The 15,591-nt window shown below is 42.7% G+C and overlaps 6 protein-coding genes across 7 annotated transcripts; 5 read left to right on the top strand and 1 right to left on the bottom strand.

The window, feature by feature from the left end:
- The first annotated feature begins 93 nt into the window (after positions 1-93).
- LOC122614731 lies at positions 94-792 on the top strand. Its single transcript, XM_043789376.1, has 3 exons — positions 94-180; positions 240-563; positions 613-792. Exons 1-3 carry the CDS (start codon positions 97-99, stop codon positions 790-792), a joined length of 588 nt encoding a protein of 195 aa, XP_043645311.1. The 5' UTR covers positions 94-96.
- A 455-nt stretch (positions 793-1,247) lies between these two features.
- Positions 1,248-1,874, top strand: LOC122614812. The gene is made up of 3 exons (XM_043789469.1): positions 1,248-1,292; positions 1,365-1,679; positions 1,731-1,874. The coding sequence occupies exons 1-3, from the start codon at positions 1,248-1,250 to the stop codon at positions 1,872-1,874; spliced, it is 504 nt and encodes a 167-aa protein (XP_043645404.1).
- Positions 1,875-2,199: 325 nt separating this feature from the next.
- LOC122614779 lies at positions 2,200-2,865 on the top strand. The gene is made up of 3 exons (XM_043789432.1): positions 2,200-2,262; positions 2,329-2,646; positions 2,695-2,865. The coding sequence occupies exons 1-3, from the start codon at positions 2,200-2,202 to the stop codon at positions 2,863-2,865; spliced, it is 552 nt and encodes a 183-aa protein (XP_043645367.1).
- Positions 2,866-5,259: 2,394 nt separating this feature from the next.
- On the top strand, positions 5,260-6,223 carry LOC122614354 (endocuticle structural glycoprotein SgAbd-2). Its single transcript, XM_043788922.1, has 2 exons — positions 5,260-5,368; positions 5,663-6,223. Exons 1-2 carry the CDS (start codon positions 5,357-5,359, stop codon positions 6,221-6,223), a joined length of 573 nt encoding a protein of 190 aa, XP_043644857.1. The 5' UTR covers positions 5,260-5,356.
- A 1,668-nt stretch (positions 6,224-7,891) lies between these two features.
- On the top strand, positions 7,892-9,763 carry LOC122614152. Of its 2 annotated transcripts, none has more exons than XM_043788645.1 (2): positions 7,892-8,309; positions 8,676-9,763. In XM_043788645.1, exons 1-2 carry the CDS (start codon positions 7,892-7,894, stop codon positions 9,671-9,673), a joined length of 1,416 nt encoding a protein of 471 aa, XP_043644580.1. In that variant the 3' UTR covers positions 9,674-9,763. The 2 variants fall into 2 exon arrangements, 1 of the variants encoding a protein (XP_043644580.1); XR_006325729.1 differs by lacking the exon at positions 7,892-8,309 and adding an exon at positions 8,458-8,555 and having other exon boundaries at positions 8,676-8,817.
- A 3,243-nt stretch (positions 9,764-13,006) lies between these two features.
- LOC122612252 (4-coumarate--CoA ligase 1-like) lies at positions 13,007-15,281 on the bottom strand. Its single transcript, XM_043785736.1, has 5 exons — positions 14,825-15,281; positions 14,552-14,759; positions 14,309-14,495; positions 14,137-14,253; positions 13,007-14,078 (listed from the first exon to the last, which is right to left on the bottom strand). The coding sequence occupies exons 1-5, from the start codon at positions 14,963-14,965 to the stop codon at positions 13,124-13,126; spliced, it is 1,608 nt and encodes a 535-aa protein (XP_043641671.1). The 5' UTR covers positions 14,966-15,281; the 3' UTR covers positions 13,007-13,123.
- Between the last annotated feature and the right edge of the window lie 310 nt (positions 15,282-15,591).

The following is a 15,591-nucleotide window of genomic DNA, read 5'->3' as shown; positions in this document are numbered from 1 at the left end:
ATGATTAAACTGTCATTAGATGTGGATTATGCCACTTACTCTGCGGGCAATATGGGCCGACCGTGGGATCAGTTGATCGACCATTGAGACACTGGAATGTTGCCAATAATCTGGTGGTTCGGCATTATAGTATGCAGTCTGCTGCGTATACAACTTACAGATACGGCCAAGCTGATGCCAGTGGGTTTTTAATCCATAAAATCTGAAAATATCTTAATAATAGCATTTCCTTGCAACAGAACATGGGCTTCTATATAGAAATGAAGGAAATGGATTGCGTGGGCAATCCCCACTATTTCGCCGACCTGTACTGCAGGATCATAACTCCTAGAAACCGGACCATGGAGGCATCTGTGAAAATGGTGCAACCGTTGACTGCCTTCAGTGGTTTCCTTCGAGTATCCATACCCAATTCCAAAAAGGTCATAACCCAGATATTTGACATCACCTTCGACGTGTGCAAGGTTCTGCGGGAACGCAAGCGGAAGATTCTCATCGATCTTTTGGTCAACACTTTGGCGAAGAACAGCAACGCCAAGGTTTGGAGATGCCCGTTTCCAAAGGTAATTAATTTGTTTAAAAAAAGTCATAATTTTAAGCCCATCCTTACAGGGTACGTTTGAATCGAAAAACATTTCGGTCACCGATCTGCCGCCAATGCTAAGCGAATCAGAGTTTTTTGTGAACTTGGACTTCTTTATACCCAAGGTTGCCATTGCCATGAATGTCACCTTGCATGGGCATCTTTATGAGGTGGCAAAGGAAAGGCACCGAAGGAAGAAATACTTGTAAATTTTATGGTACCCTTAAAGCAAATAAATATATATAAATCAAAAAGAAGAAACAAATGAATATACTTTTTCAAAATATACACATATACCTTTTTTTTCTTCGCTCATATTTTTTACATTTTTCCATTTTACAGCTTTATTACACAGCTTTTGAATTTATTTTCTGCATACTTTGTGGCAGTAGGTTTTTTGAAATAATCGCTAGTGATAAATATGTGGGCATAAAATAAGACTATAGTATATAGTTTTGCATTTAGTTAACTGTTACCATAGCAAAGGAATTCCTTCAAATGAATTGTTTCGCTCAATTGGAAATTTAAATTATCCAGATAAGCAATTATGTTTCGAGCTGGTAATTGCGCCAATTTCGATTTAAAATCTATCAGTAAACAGGCCAATTTAGTTTGCCACCAACTGTCGACAGTAATGTTCTACCTGTGGCTAAACTGCTTACGGATGATTTTGATACTCATCCACGTGTTCCATTATACCGAAGCCAAGGTAAGCCAAGGAAGCCAAGCACTGGCAATAAATTGAGTAGTTAAACAAGTAAATAAATCACAACATTTTTAGAGGCGTTTGCGATGGGATTGCTTTGACTGTCAGATGGGACCTCAGTATGCTGATCAGATGACATGCCAAATGGGAGGCACTCGGCGCTCCCTGTTGAATGTGGAGCTGAAGTTGCTGACGGAACTGGACCAAATTAAGGTTTACATCAAGATCTCAACGAGATTCAAGTCATCCACTTTGTACCGGAAATTCTTCGACATTACCTTCGATGGCTGTCGTGTTATTTCCGACATGGTTCAAGGTACCATGGTATCGAACATGTTTAATGCGGTCGTCAAGTCGAGCAACCAACCACGAAAGTGTCCAGTCAAAGAGGTTATATCACTGATTTATATTTTATTCAATGTTCTAATGCTAACATTACAGGGTACCATTTACTACCATAATATAAGCATCGAAGAGGCCTTACCCATGTTTGTGCCTTCCTCCCAGTTGTTTATTCAAGTTGATTTTTACGCTCGCCGTCAGTTGTACTTGAACGTAAGCCTGAGAGGAGAAATTATTGAATAACAAATATATAAATAACAAATGGTTCCGTTTTCATGTTTTATTAATACCTGAAAAATAGGTATAAACTAACTATTTATATTTCTATGGTGTATAGACCACTTTAACGAACTGACCGTATTTAGCGTCCGTAAACGAAGACATTATCGCTAAAATTTAAAACTGCGAGCTTGATTGCCGTACAAAAACCCACTTAAAATGCAATCACGAAAATAATCAATTATTGGGGTATATTATGGAAAACAATTATCTGCGACTATTTTCACTCATTGTGCGTTTTTGGTTTTTAAAACCGACAGTATTAATTGATCAGAGCTGCAATTACATCATGGCTCAGTTTCAATTACTGATTCTGCTCATATTCTTGGCTAGCCAAAGCGAATCAGCCAAGGTTTTTTATATGGTTATTATATACAGACTAACCCTTCTGATTAACTATTTTTAGACATTTACAAAGGACCGCCTGAAACTGATGTGGAAAACTTTCAATTGCGTCGCTAATCCGGATTACATTTCCGAACACAAGTGCATCATTATAGAGCCTCAGAAGTACCTGATCACCACTGAGCTGCAATACATCAAGGATGTTACCAAATTTAATGCCACTTTTAAGCTGTTTATGCCTCGCAAGCCTTCCCGCAACTTGCAGAAGGTAATTGATGTGAACGTGGACATATGCCAGTTTGCCAAAGGAATTCATGGTCACAGATTCATGACAATTGTCGTCAAAGCCTTCGGAAAGCAGGGATCTCAGCTGAAGTGTCCGCATCCCAAGGTAATTCTGACATTTAATATTGAAAGCCTTTCTAATACGTTTTTCCAGGGTCTTTACGTGTACCCAAATATCAATATTGCCGAAAATTTACCAGCCTTCTTGCCAGAGACCGATTTTAAAATCGAAATGAATTTCCTGACAACCGAAGCGCACTTATTTAATACCAGTCTCACTGGATTCCTGTTTGATCCCATCAAAAGGAAACCAAAGACTACATAATTAACTAAAGTGAATAAAATGTGTTTCAACTGCGGCTTAAATCGAGATAGAATGAGTCGTTAAGCCAATTTGTACCGCTTAAGAATTAATCAAGTGCTTTATGGCCGGGCCACTTGTCACCCCAGCGGTACGTGATCTTTATGTCAAGCTAAGTTCCGCTGACGATTGCCTCAAAATCGCCACTAGAGCATTATTTACGAGTCAAGCTCAAGATTGGCCGCATCGACAAGGCATTTCATTTCACAACCGACACGGCAGCAGCCTGAATATTTATGGCCAGCAACGTGGTTCTGTTAGCCAAGTTGGCTTGCTGCGATAAAGCCAAATCCGAACGGAATGGAACGGAACCCAAATGTCAAATGTTGTTCACGTTCTTCATAAGAACAGCAGCAGCAGCATCTGCAGCAGCATCAGTCGCATCAGTCGCATCGGCAGCAGCTCGACAAATGCTAAGAATGTAAGGGTGAAATCGTTTGACATTTGCAGATGCTGCAATTTCCCCGTGCCGGCAGCAACAGGTCACTGTGTGAGTGGGCCACAGTTGGTATGGTTGGTAGTGGGATGGTTAGCTCGCTCGGCGCGTCTGTGGTGGTGCACTCGAAAGCTAACCTTGCCCAGCTTTCGTTATTTATTTTCATTTTCGCCCGTGCGTGGAACTGCAACTCCAAGCGTTGCACAACCCGCAATGAATCACCAGCAACCAGCGGCAACATCACCACACACGGCATCACAACATTGCGAACCGGGGGCTTGGCGGGCGTTTGACTTGCAGTCGTGGGTGCGGAAGACGAAGAGTTGGCCAAAACACGTTGGCCCAGAGGGAGGAGAAGTCGTTTGTCGCAATAGGCGTTGGAGTTTGGCAGCATTTCGGGCTTTATTGCCGGCACTTCGTCGGTTGTTGCACTCGCTGCATATTGTCCCTTGCAGGTTGAACCTCCTCTATGATTGCATTTTTCTTTTTTTTTTTCTTTAAAACAACTGATGTTTGTTTATTTGTTCTCTTGGGCCGAAAACGCGCTGGAGATTAACCCAATTGTTTGGCAACTAATTAACATTTGCCAAGACACGGGCCCGCTTTGAACTCAATTATCGTCTTGCCTCATCTGCCAGGCACTTTGGCTGTTACAACAATTCGCGCTTCGCTGGTGTTGGTATTGGATACGCCAAACTGCCGCAATTACAAGAATGCGAATCCCAATCTGAGTCCGAGTGCGAATCTGAAAATGAATCCGAAACCGAAGCCGCGAGGGAGCAGCATCTTGGATGCACTTCAAATGCACTTCAGTCGCGCGAGAGAGTGAGAGAGCCCACTGTCGCTTTTGGCCAAGTCAACAACGAAAGCAAAGCAAAAAAAACTCGTTCTCGCTTGTTTCTAAATAACGGCATTGCGAAGATGAACGACCGGACGCGCTTACGGGGGACGGACATTTCGCAGACATTTGAGCCGGGCCTACGAGCGGGCCAAATACGAACAGCGACAATAAGCCGGGTTAAGGTGGGTGCCGGTAATAAAGGGGCTTAAAAAGAGCAAACAGGGTTATAAGTATGTAATATATGAGTAAACTTTAATTGACATTTTATTATATTAGCTATTTTTACTGAGAAATGTATAAAATAGCATTTCATTGGTATTTTCATGTGTTAAAACAAAAGACTTAGGAAACGAACTTGGTGTTTCATCAGAAGATCCTAGGACTAGGTCCTGAGAACAAGGTCAGAAATGGTCAAAATAAATATTTTCAGAGCTGATTTTGTTTTACGATAAATAATAAAGAAATTGACTCAGCGCGCAAAGTTTTTTTTTTATTTTATGGGAAAAGACTTAGAAAACGAACTTTAAAACCAAATTTGGCAATACAACAAAATAGCAAACTAATCAAATTTTACAAAAAGATTATACAAATTACTAAACATCAACATTTATTGTAGAAAAAAACTTATAGAATGATTGCATTATCTTAATGATTTTCATAGTTCTGGAATCCCTGCTGAAATCGAACTGCCTCAGCCTCTGAAACAGCCTCAAACGAGAGCGACAGTGAATAGTTTTTTTTTACGATTTTAGCATTTAAGCGTCGACGAGCCTACAAACAACAATTACCGATCGGTCGGATCAGACAGCTAAAAAAAAGTAAGAGCTTCTATGGCAAATTCCACTTCCACTCCCATCGCCATCTTCACCTGCAACTGCATCTCCATCTGCAACTCCGTCTCCATTAGAAACTCCAGCTCTATCAGAAATAGCAAATGCACGCTCTCCCATGGAGGCTCATGGCTCATCTGTGTGGGTATGGACACGAGTGCAACAGGAGGATCGGATCGGGTCGGAGCAGAGCGAATCGCCTATATAAGGCCCAAATAGGGCCGCGCTTGGCACAGTGTCTAACGGAGCTGCTTTCACTAGCCAGTGCGATCAGTGCCAGCCAAACGGGCGACAAAGCGGGCCAAATCAGTGGAATACAGTGGATAAGCGGCAGAGACTCCTTGCGAAATGAAAGTGCTCGTAAGTGTAACCAATAATTCAAGCCCGTTGGATTTTCAAATTCGGTCAAGTGATTCCAGAAGAATTATTGGCAAGCATTGCGAAAGTTCGGTATTCTTAAATATGAAATTAAATAGTTTACATCACATCAAAGGATATACTTCGCGAAGTATTTTATGAAAGATTTTAACTTTGTGATTATTTTGTTTGAAAATAAGTTTGGCAAATTGTGCTTATAATAATAAGGGAATGCATTTTGTTGTAATTAAGTTATATACGTGTGGTTGTAAGCTTCAGCTGAACTTATCCTTTCAGATACTTCTTGCGCTGTTGGCCATTTCCTGCCAAGGACAACACCACCATCAGCACCAGCACCAAAATGTGAACAACATACCACGCGACGACAAACCAGACCATCATCGCCATGAAGACCTCAGAGAGACCAGCACCTGGATACCCATAATCAAGTACAATAAGGAGCAGAGTGACGATGGCAGCTACAAGACGGAATACGAGACGGGCAATAGCATCATTCATGAGGAAACCGGTTTCCTCAAGGACTTCGACACCAATCCAAATGGAGTGTTGGTGCAGCATGGCCAGTACTCCTACCAGTCTCCGGAGGGAACTCTCGTGAATGTGCAGTACACGGCCGACGAGAATGGATTCAGGGCCACTGGCGATCACATTCCCACTCCGCCGGCCATTCCCGAGGAGATACAGAAGGGATTGGACCAGATCTATGCCGGCATTAAGCTGCAGCAGGAGCGTCTGGAGCAGCGGGCTAAGTCGGATCCGGACTTTGCGAGGAAACTGGAGGAGCGACGAGTGGCCAACCAGAATGGCCAGTACATCGGTCTGCTGGAGAACCAATAGATCCCATAGAAGCAATAGAACCAATAGATCCGCCCATTCCATTCCCCCACCGCGGTGCACCGAACCGATGATCCTGGAAACGTGACTCCTTCGCATTCTATATCAACAACAACAAGACTGTGATTTCACTCTGCAAGCTCTTCCAAATCGCATAACCACTCTGAATGATAATCGTTTGATAAACTTTTTAATTTCCCATTAAGTACCATAAAACCAACAGACAGGGGCGCTCAATCAAATTAATAATATTTTATTAACGAGTGTGAAAGTTTCGCTGCTTTGAAACAATAAAAGAAAACTAACGTTTCCATTATGCCGAACCGACTCGATGATGGATTTACCATATTTTCTAGCATTATTTTTCCCGTTTTACAGCTGACCATATCCACGATGTGCAGACAAACGTGACAAAGCGTTTATGGGTCCTCATTATTTTCTCAAAGTATTTCCCCATTTACCCGTGCATCTCGCATCTCGCATCTCTCGTTGCTTTATTGTTTACTTCGCAGATCGAATTACGTTAGTTTGTTGATCCCATTCCATGCAGGTTGGGTTTTCCAATTTTCCATATTTCTACACCGCCGCCATGGAAATTTTCTTCTGCGAGAGGAGTCTCTCGACTGGTTGCCAGTTGCATAATTACGACAGATTTTCCAGTGCCATTCGACTTGTTTTCGGGGGCAGGGAGTGCCTGGGGGAAGGCTGAGGAAGCCAGTTGAAGTGGTCCGCGAATGGGTTACTGGCGTAGCCTCGATTCCCGCCGAGAAACCACTTTGTTCTGCCAATTATTTAACGTAGGTTCGTTTTACCGTTTGGCATTTCGAAAAGAGTAGCCCTTAGCTACGCAAATATAGAGACTAACAAAAACCAAAATCCACTGTCATCAGGTTGAAAGAACAAATAAGCGAATAACCTTTTGGGCCACAAAACGGCAAACGATTTGGCCACCTATTTGCATAAAACGTAAACACTCAGACTATACTATACTATGCGGTTATTTCTCGCCGAAGATAAATCAAATCCGCTGCATTTTCACCACCGCCGTAGAAGCAGACCCCAAAAGCGGGGCCCCGAAGAATGTTTATTCGCCATTAAGTTTCAACGCTCTTGCGCATAATTAAGACGAAAAAAACCATATAATAACGAAGCCGAACAAAGGAAAATTTCTATGGCCCGTGATTAGAAAGAATCTTTCTTGTGGGCTTGCGAGGCGCTGAAATTGATTTGGCCAACTCAGTTGCCGTTCAGAAGCCGTCGCGTGCAGATCGCAAATCGCCAGCAAAAGAGATACTTCCCCTACGATATCTATAAGAAAGCTGAAGATCGAATTCGCAAGAGCGTTAAACCGAAAACTGGTAGCGGTAGTACCAATAGCAATATTTGTTTGTGGGCAGTGAAAAGAAATGGGGAAGTGAAGTGGTTGGCTGATCGACAGAAAAGTGAAGATGTGAAGAGCTATAGATGTGAATATTTCATTGACATCGCAGCTCCGTCATAGAAAAAGCAGCAAATACAAAAAAATCAAACAATAGATTGTTATTGTGGCTGCTGAAAACGAGAATGAATCAATAAACCTATAAAAACCAACTGTAAACTTGAAAAGTGGCACAGCATCTGCAAAAAAGAAGAAGTAAATCATCAAAACAGAAAGACGTTTTCAATTTGAATATGGTTAGTCATTGGAAAGGGTGTCTACTGTGGTTGCTCATAGCCCTCAGTGGCTGCCAGCAAATTGCCCCACAGCAGCTGCAGGGTCCTCCTCGTCCCAGGGGGCGTATACGCATTGCGGATATGCAAAATCCCGCTTCAGTAGGCGGAGCACCTGCCCAGGGCTTGGGAAACTGGCCAAATGTGCCGGCTGAGGGTCCCATCAGTTCCACTGTGCACACGCACATTCCACTGTGGCGCGAGGAGAGCTCCCCCCTGCCGGCCACGCCCAGTCAGGAGGCGGTGGTGTACGGCAACTGGAAGCCAGAGCATCCGGAGAGGCCCGAGAAGGTGGACACGGACATCGAGTCGGACACGCAGCCCAGGGAGCGGGTCTACGGACGCCTGGAAGCCATGCTCATGGGATTGCCGGCAGATGGTAAGATTTCAGCTTCAAATCTAAATTTCCCATTAATCTTATCATCATTTAAAGCATGCGAACGCTCGTGCTAGAAGTTAATAAAACTACAAAGCCTATACATATACTTTTTGGAAATAGAGCACGTGACTCAAATTCACCTTACTTAAAAAATGGCATGCCTTTAAAGTCTGCTTAGTCGTTTATTCAAAAAATAAATACAATTTTCAATTTACTAAATTATTAAAACGTATTGCTAAGATAGTGGTATATTAATTACAATGATATTCAAAGCTAAACATTTTTTGAATAATATATTCATGTAGTGTTAATGAAGTGACTGTTTCGAAATTCCTCGCTCATGTCTAAAATACTTCTATACCACAGCTATTGACGCCAAGCCCTCGAGTTCCAGCGAAGAGCAAGCCGCTCCTATTGCGCCTGGTGGCTACCAGAATCCTGTCTATTCCCGTCCAGCCAGCCGAGAAAGTTCGGCAGAGAAATATGGGCGCCGACGCATCAGCACTCAGCAGGCGCCACAACAGTTTGAGTTGGCCAGGGTCAACGATTCGGAACCCATATTGAAGGGCATTTCCAAGCAGTTCAACGAGTCCGTGGAGGCGACAACGACGGACAATCGAAGGAATTCCAAGAATTCCGCCGACGACAACTGGTTGCCGCTGCCGTACCCTCCCTATCCCTACGACACCACAATGCCAGCTCCAATGGCAACAAGCTCCATGGTTCCAGGGTTTATGCAATCCTCGGTGGTGCATCCACCGGCTCCCACACAGGCCACTCGGTCCACTGCGGGTCTACTCAATTGGCCCACTGATTTCATCGACAGCACCTCCCTTACGGCGAGCACCGAGAGGATAGATGGGAACCTTCAGGGGAGCATTGACCGGCGCGATGAGAGCGTCTCTGATCCGGCGGACGAGTACAAGTACTACGAGGACTCCCTGAACTCCGCCCAGATGCACAGCGAACTGAGTGTTCCAGAGACCGTGCCGCTGAATATTACCCGGGTGGGCATCCCATACGAGGATCGAAATGCCTCCGAGGAGCCGACCATATGTGTGCCCCTCACCGTCTCGGAAACTTCGCTCTCCTCCGACAGCATTGTGCCCCAGGCGGTGGAGGTCGAAAGGGTCTACTGCTTTCCCCTTCCCAAGGTGGAAATACGACCGGGTCATGCTCGTCCGCAGGTGGAACAGGTGACGAGGGAGCAGGAGATACCAGAAGCAGATATGGATACGCAGCCAACGGAACCGGCTTTACCGAGTAATTCCAGCACCGGATCCGGATCCGCGCGAAGATCACTTGACACGCTCGCGGTGCTCCTCGTCATAGCTTGGTGCTTCCGGCCAGAAATTAGTATTTAGATTTAGTATCACTTGACCTTAACACAACTCAGGGCTATTCGCTAACTACACTTACTTAAAAATTAAACCTAAGCCAACACATAAAATTCACATCACGTGTTATTGTTTTTGGGGTCGAAATATTTGTTATGTATTTCAATGAATTTAGAATAACTCATTATTCTACGTGCAAATGGTAAATTATTTATGCGTTAAAATTGCGAGGAGCGGGATGCGGGGTGCGGGGAGAGAACTGATACAATACTTTTCCTTTCTACTTTCCAGGATGGATTTCAGGATTATAATGCAAGACGGAAGATTTAGTGACTACGGACACTGGACATGAAGGATAATTAAACCCAACCATTTAAACAACAAACGATAACCCAGAATAACTGGGATGTGCTAGACGCTCCGTTCCTTAGAAAAATCCCAATGGCCATAAAGCTTAGCTTCGATATGGAATGTCATAAATTCCCAATCGAAAATTATATTTTTTTCTATTTTTTTGATGATAATTTTTGGATTTTTGCAAAAAAATTGAAAAAAACAGCATCCCAATATTTAAACGCCCACAAACCGCCCAAAACTGCCACGCCCACACATCACACTACCAATGGATGTCTCATCGGTGTAGATGTTAGCTCGCATCGTAAGTCGTTGGCAATCCTTGCATTGCTGTGGTGTTCCTCTCCGATCGAACTCAGAAGTACTTCTGTCCGTCGGAGGTGGGTAAGACTGTATTTATAGGGGACTAGAACTTCAAAAACTGCCAGTAATAGATGACCTGATTCAACTGCCACAGGTGCCTTATCTCCCCTTATCAATTTGGTCAATACGCCATCGCACGAGTCCAATGGGGGAATATCAAACTTTATGTCGGTGTTAAGATGGTGTGTAAATGTAAATCGTTTACATATTTTTGTAACAATATATTGAAGTTATGATTTTAATTCACGTTTATGTTTATTATAATCCAGCCCTTCAGCCAATTAGTGAAAACACATTTATTTTATTCTTGTTTGATACTTCATTTATTAAGCCACCGAACCGCACTCATTAGTAGTCTCCAAGCGAATAGAACGATAACTTTATAATAAGCATGTGAGAGGCAACAACGAGAGAGAACAAAGAGAGCAATAATAGAGCGCGTTCTCTCCAAGATCTCCCATCACTATCACATACACACAGATTTGCATAAGTGTGACTTTTGTATTTTCAACACGCCACCTCAAAAATCACACTGATACAAACATACTAGTCCATCCCTTAACTCAAAGTTACGCACGTTTCCATTCTCTAGTTTCTCTCTCAAATGAACTATATTTTTATCTCTCATTTGCTCCGTTTGTAGAATTAGGTCTACGTCATCAGGTGTTGCTCCTACAACTCCAACTAACGGTATTGATTTTAGAAAAGCGTCCTCACGAAACTCCAATTTATCATCTCCCCAGGCCATTTTACTACCGTTCATGTAGTAACTGGCCGCTTTCTCACAATTTATTCCACCATTCTCTTGCTCTTCTTCTTCACGAAGGTTTTCTTCCAAAATAACACGAAGTCTCTCTAAGGGATCTTCACAAAGGTCATCAAGATGCACCCTGTCAACAAGGTTGTCTCTACGGATTTCTAAAAGGCTTTGAATTATGCTATCTCTACTGTTGTCTCTAAGGTTGGTCTCTACGGATGTCTCTACGGTCTCAACAAGTTGGTCTCTACGGTTCTCTAGAAGTTGGTCTCTACGGCTGTCTCTACGGGTTTCCTCAAGGTTTTCTAAGAAGTCTTCATTATCGCCAAACTCACTATCTTTTAACAACTTGACAACTTCTATCTGTCTGCTTAAAGCGTCCACATGGGCCATATTTACACCCGGTCTATGCATAATCGAATAATCGTAATTCTCTAACTCAAGGGACCATCTGGCAATCCTAGGATTAATAGCTTTTCTACTAAGAGTTTGCAATAACGAATTGCAATCCGTAATTATCTTAAACGGTCTATGCTCAAGGTATACTCTAAACCGACGCAACGCATTTATTACCGCTAGTGTTTCCAGCTCAAAACAAGAGAGAACGCTATAGTCGAGTTCCCCGACTATCTGATACCCGTTACTCAGCTATTCGAAGTGCGAAGGAGAGTCTTGGCGGTTTTGTGGGCGTTAGAGTGGGCGTGGCAAAAAGTTTTTTGGCAAATCGATAGAAATTTACAAGACTAATACAAAAATGAAAAAATATCAAAACATTTTTCATAAGTGTGTGCGTGGCAGCTTTGGGCGGTTTGTGGGTGTTAGAGAGGGCGTGGCAAAAAGTTTTTTTCAATGATTCAAATGAATCCTCTAATGATGGCTCAATGTCAGCCAAAAATCTCTGCGCATCACTGTCAGTACCCAAAATTTCTACAGAATTTTCATTATCTAAACCAGAGTTGTGATTATGACTTAAATTTATGGGATTATGAATAGCTGTACTTAAATTATTTGTATTGTTCATTTTAGCGGTGAAAAGGGAAGAGTCTTTAGATTTATAAGTATCATTATTAATTTTTTTATGAACTAATTGAACGTTCATTACCTTCAGTGCGTCTCGACCAATTAATACAGGGAGTGGTAATATTTTGTCATCAACTATATTTAAGAGGATAGAATATGTTTTAGCATAAAACTTAACAGAGGCTTTCAAAATGCCCCAAATCAAAATTTTAGGTCCCCCTAAACCAGAGTACTTCGATTTCTTTGAACTTAAAACAATATTTTTCGGAATTAATGACTAACGAATTAAGCTTACCGGGCTGCCGGTATCAAATATTTACATTATTTACAATACAAAATTTTTTTTTTGGAAACACTGATTGGAAATGTAATTACGAATTCAACGAGACATGACATTCCATATTTGGACCAATATTTTGAATGTTCTGATCAAAATACTGATATTTAAATCGCAAAAACACAGAAAATCAATTTTTCCAAAATCCAAAACTCATCATCAAAATTTGGAAAAAATTTGAAAATAAAATAATTTTTTTTTTTTGTAAACACACCCCGCACCCCGCACTCCGCACCCCGCACCCCGCACCGCCAAAAACAATCAGTGCTGAAGACTCATTCGCACTTTCACTAGATGAGTAACGGGTATCAGATAGTCGGGGAACTCGACTATGGCGTTTTCTCTTGTTTTTTATATTTTTTTGATAATGATTTTTGGATTTTTGCAAAATAATTTAAAAAAAACAGCATCCCAATATTTAAACACAGTTCGATTGGGAATTTAATTACAAACTCAACGAGGTATGACATTGCCATTTTTTGATGATCAAGATTATTATATTCCATTATAGTATTATAGTATTGTCACTTGTTTTTATTTTATAACAATTTTGTACAGCTAAAGTTCACTTATATAAAGACTTGGAATTCACACGACACGGTATGAAACAAAATATTTGAATTTTACCAGGAGTGTTATTGAAATCTTATTTCCTAGAACCCTTTCTCGCAACGAATTCCTCTCGCGCCACTCGACGAAGTGTCTTTCCATTTGGATTGGCTGGTAGCTTATCCGTAAACTGGACGCCAGCATGGAGCTGCTTCTGAATGGAGGGAAGCCTTCTGGCCACATGATCTGCAATCTCCTTGGCGGTAATTGAGGAACCACCACGCTTAACCACCAGTGCACCAGCAGCATCGCCCTGCTGCTCATCGTAGATGCTAATGACGCACACTTCCTCCACGTTGGGCAACTCTGAGATGACGCCCTCGATCTCAGAGGGCCAGTAGTGGTTTCCCTGGTATTTGAGCACCTCCTTCCTGCGGTCCACCACATAGAGCTGGTTCTGGTCATCAAAGTAGCCTATATCGCCGGTATGAACCCATCCCTTATGGTCCTGCGTTCGTTGAGTCTCCACGGGGTTGCCATAGTATCCTTTCCAGGGACGGCCTGTGTGCACATAGATCTCTCCCTGCTCGTTGTAACCCAGGCTCTTGCCATCATCGTCCACGATCCGAATCTTTATGCCCGGAAGGGGCTTGCCTGCAGTGTTGACGTTTCCGAGTCCGATATTATAGGATACTCCTCCTACCTCAGTCAATCCGTATCCTGAAGACAACATTGCATTTGGACAGAGCTCCTGCATTTTCTTCAATGTGGTCATGGACGTGAATCCGCCTCCATAGGATACGCTGCGAAGGGAGGCCAAAGCTTCTTTCGTCGCCCCGGGAAATGCGATCAGAGTAGACATATGGCGAGGAGGCAATATAACTGTGTTGATCTTGTACTTCTCAACAAGCTTTACAAAGTATTCGGGTGAAAATGGTTTGTTAGTTATAATCCGGGTGCAGCCCACCACAGTGCTCAAGAGGAATAAGCTTAGTCCACTGTACCAATCCAGACCACTGGCGGCAAATGAGACCAATTCGCTGTTCATCATACTGTCAGAGAAATAAGCAATGAAGAAACTCTATAAAATAATGTATCAAAAATTCTCACTGGGTGTCCAAGAAGAGAGCTCTGTTGGAAATGCAGACAGCCTTGGGTAAGCCAGTGGTTCCTGAAGAGCAGAGGATGGCCACGGTCTGTTCACCTCCTTCCCTCAGTGGTTCTGGCCTAGGATAGCAATTATTAGTTTCCCATTTGTGTATATATCACATTGAGCACTCACTGGTAAAACATTTCTGTGGGTGTTGGCTCGAGAAGGGTATCGATATGGGGCACTCCTTCAACGGAGTCCGTAATCGTGAAAATCTCTGGCTGCCATCCTTTAGTCGCAGCACGGAGGTTCTCGTAGTCCTGTCCATCGCAGAATATCACAGTTGGATTGGTTATCGAGAAAATATGTGTCAAGGTGGCTGAAGTCAGGAAGATTATTATGGTTACGTAAATCAAATGCCCTTTGAACACTAACCTTCGTCCGACACGGGATTAACCGCGTGGAAGGCGGTTCCATTCAAAAGGCAAGCCAATGCCACGGGAGTTACGTATGTGGAGTTTCTGGCCGCAATCCCAATTACATCTGGATGCTTTAGTCCTTTCTTCTTGAGGATCTGGGCAATCCGAATGGCCCAAGTAATTCCCTGTCCAAAGGTCAATTCCACACCATCCACATCGTTTATCTGTTGAGCAGATTGTCAGTGTTTTTAAAGCAGTTACTTTTTCCATTGCCACCGACTGGACTCACCTGACAAACGTTTCTGGGCCAGTTCCTCATCCCCTTGCAAATCACACTACCAATGGATGTCTCATCGGTGTAGATGTTAGCTCGCTTGGCTCCACTCCAGATGCGATCCCTCGCATCGTAAGTCGTTGGCAATCCTTGCATTGCTGTGGTGTTCCTCTCCGACCGAACTCAGAAGTACTTCTGCCCGTCGGAGGTGGGAAAGACTGTATTTATAGGGGACTAGAACTTCAAAAACTGCCAGTAATAGATGACCTGCATCAACTGCCCCAGGTGCCTTATCTCCCCTTATCAATTTGGTCAATACGCCATCGCACGAGTCCAAGGGGGGAATATCAAACTTTATGTCGGTGTTAAGATGGTGTGTAAATGTACATCGTTTACATATTTTTTAATAATACAGCCATGCTGTAAGCAAAAAAAACATTATTCAAATAAATGAGAAACATATAAGCTGTGTCACGAGTAATTGCTTTGCTGTCAAACTAAATTATCATTGATACAAGCAAACAGTACATTAACGCTTGCTCAGCATTTTTGTTCAACCTTATCAATCTTTATAAAAGAATTAATGGGTAAATACACATTATCTTAACAAGCTTTAGTGTATTCCAAGCTAACTGGATTGTTATAAAAGGATTGGCACCCTGGGGAATACCACGAGATAAGATAAGAACACCATCCATTCATTAAACGAACGTATGCTAATGGCACGTGTATGAATCATATGTGAATTCTATCTAATCGATACTAAACAGTATTTGATTATA

This window comes from Drosophila teissieri, chromosome 2R (genome assembly GCF_016746235.2).
Source record: "Drosophila teissieri strain GT53w chromosome 2R, Prin_Dtei_1.1, whole genome shotgun sequence".
Classification (NCBI taxonomy): Eukaryota; Metazoa; Arthropoda; class Insecta; order Diptera; family Drosophilidae; genus Drosophila; species Drosophila teissieri.
Note: the sequence above shows the minus strand (reverse complement) of the source record. Positions and strands in the feature narration are given on the sequence as shown.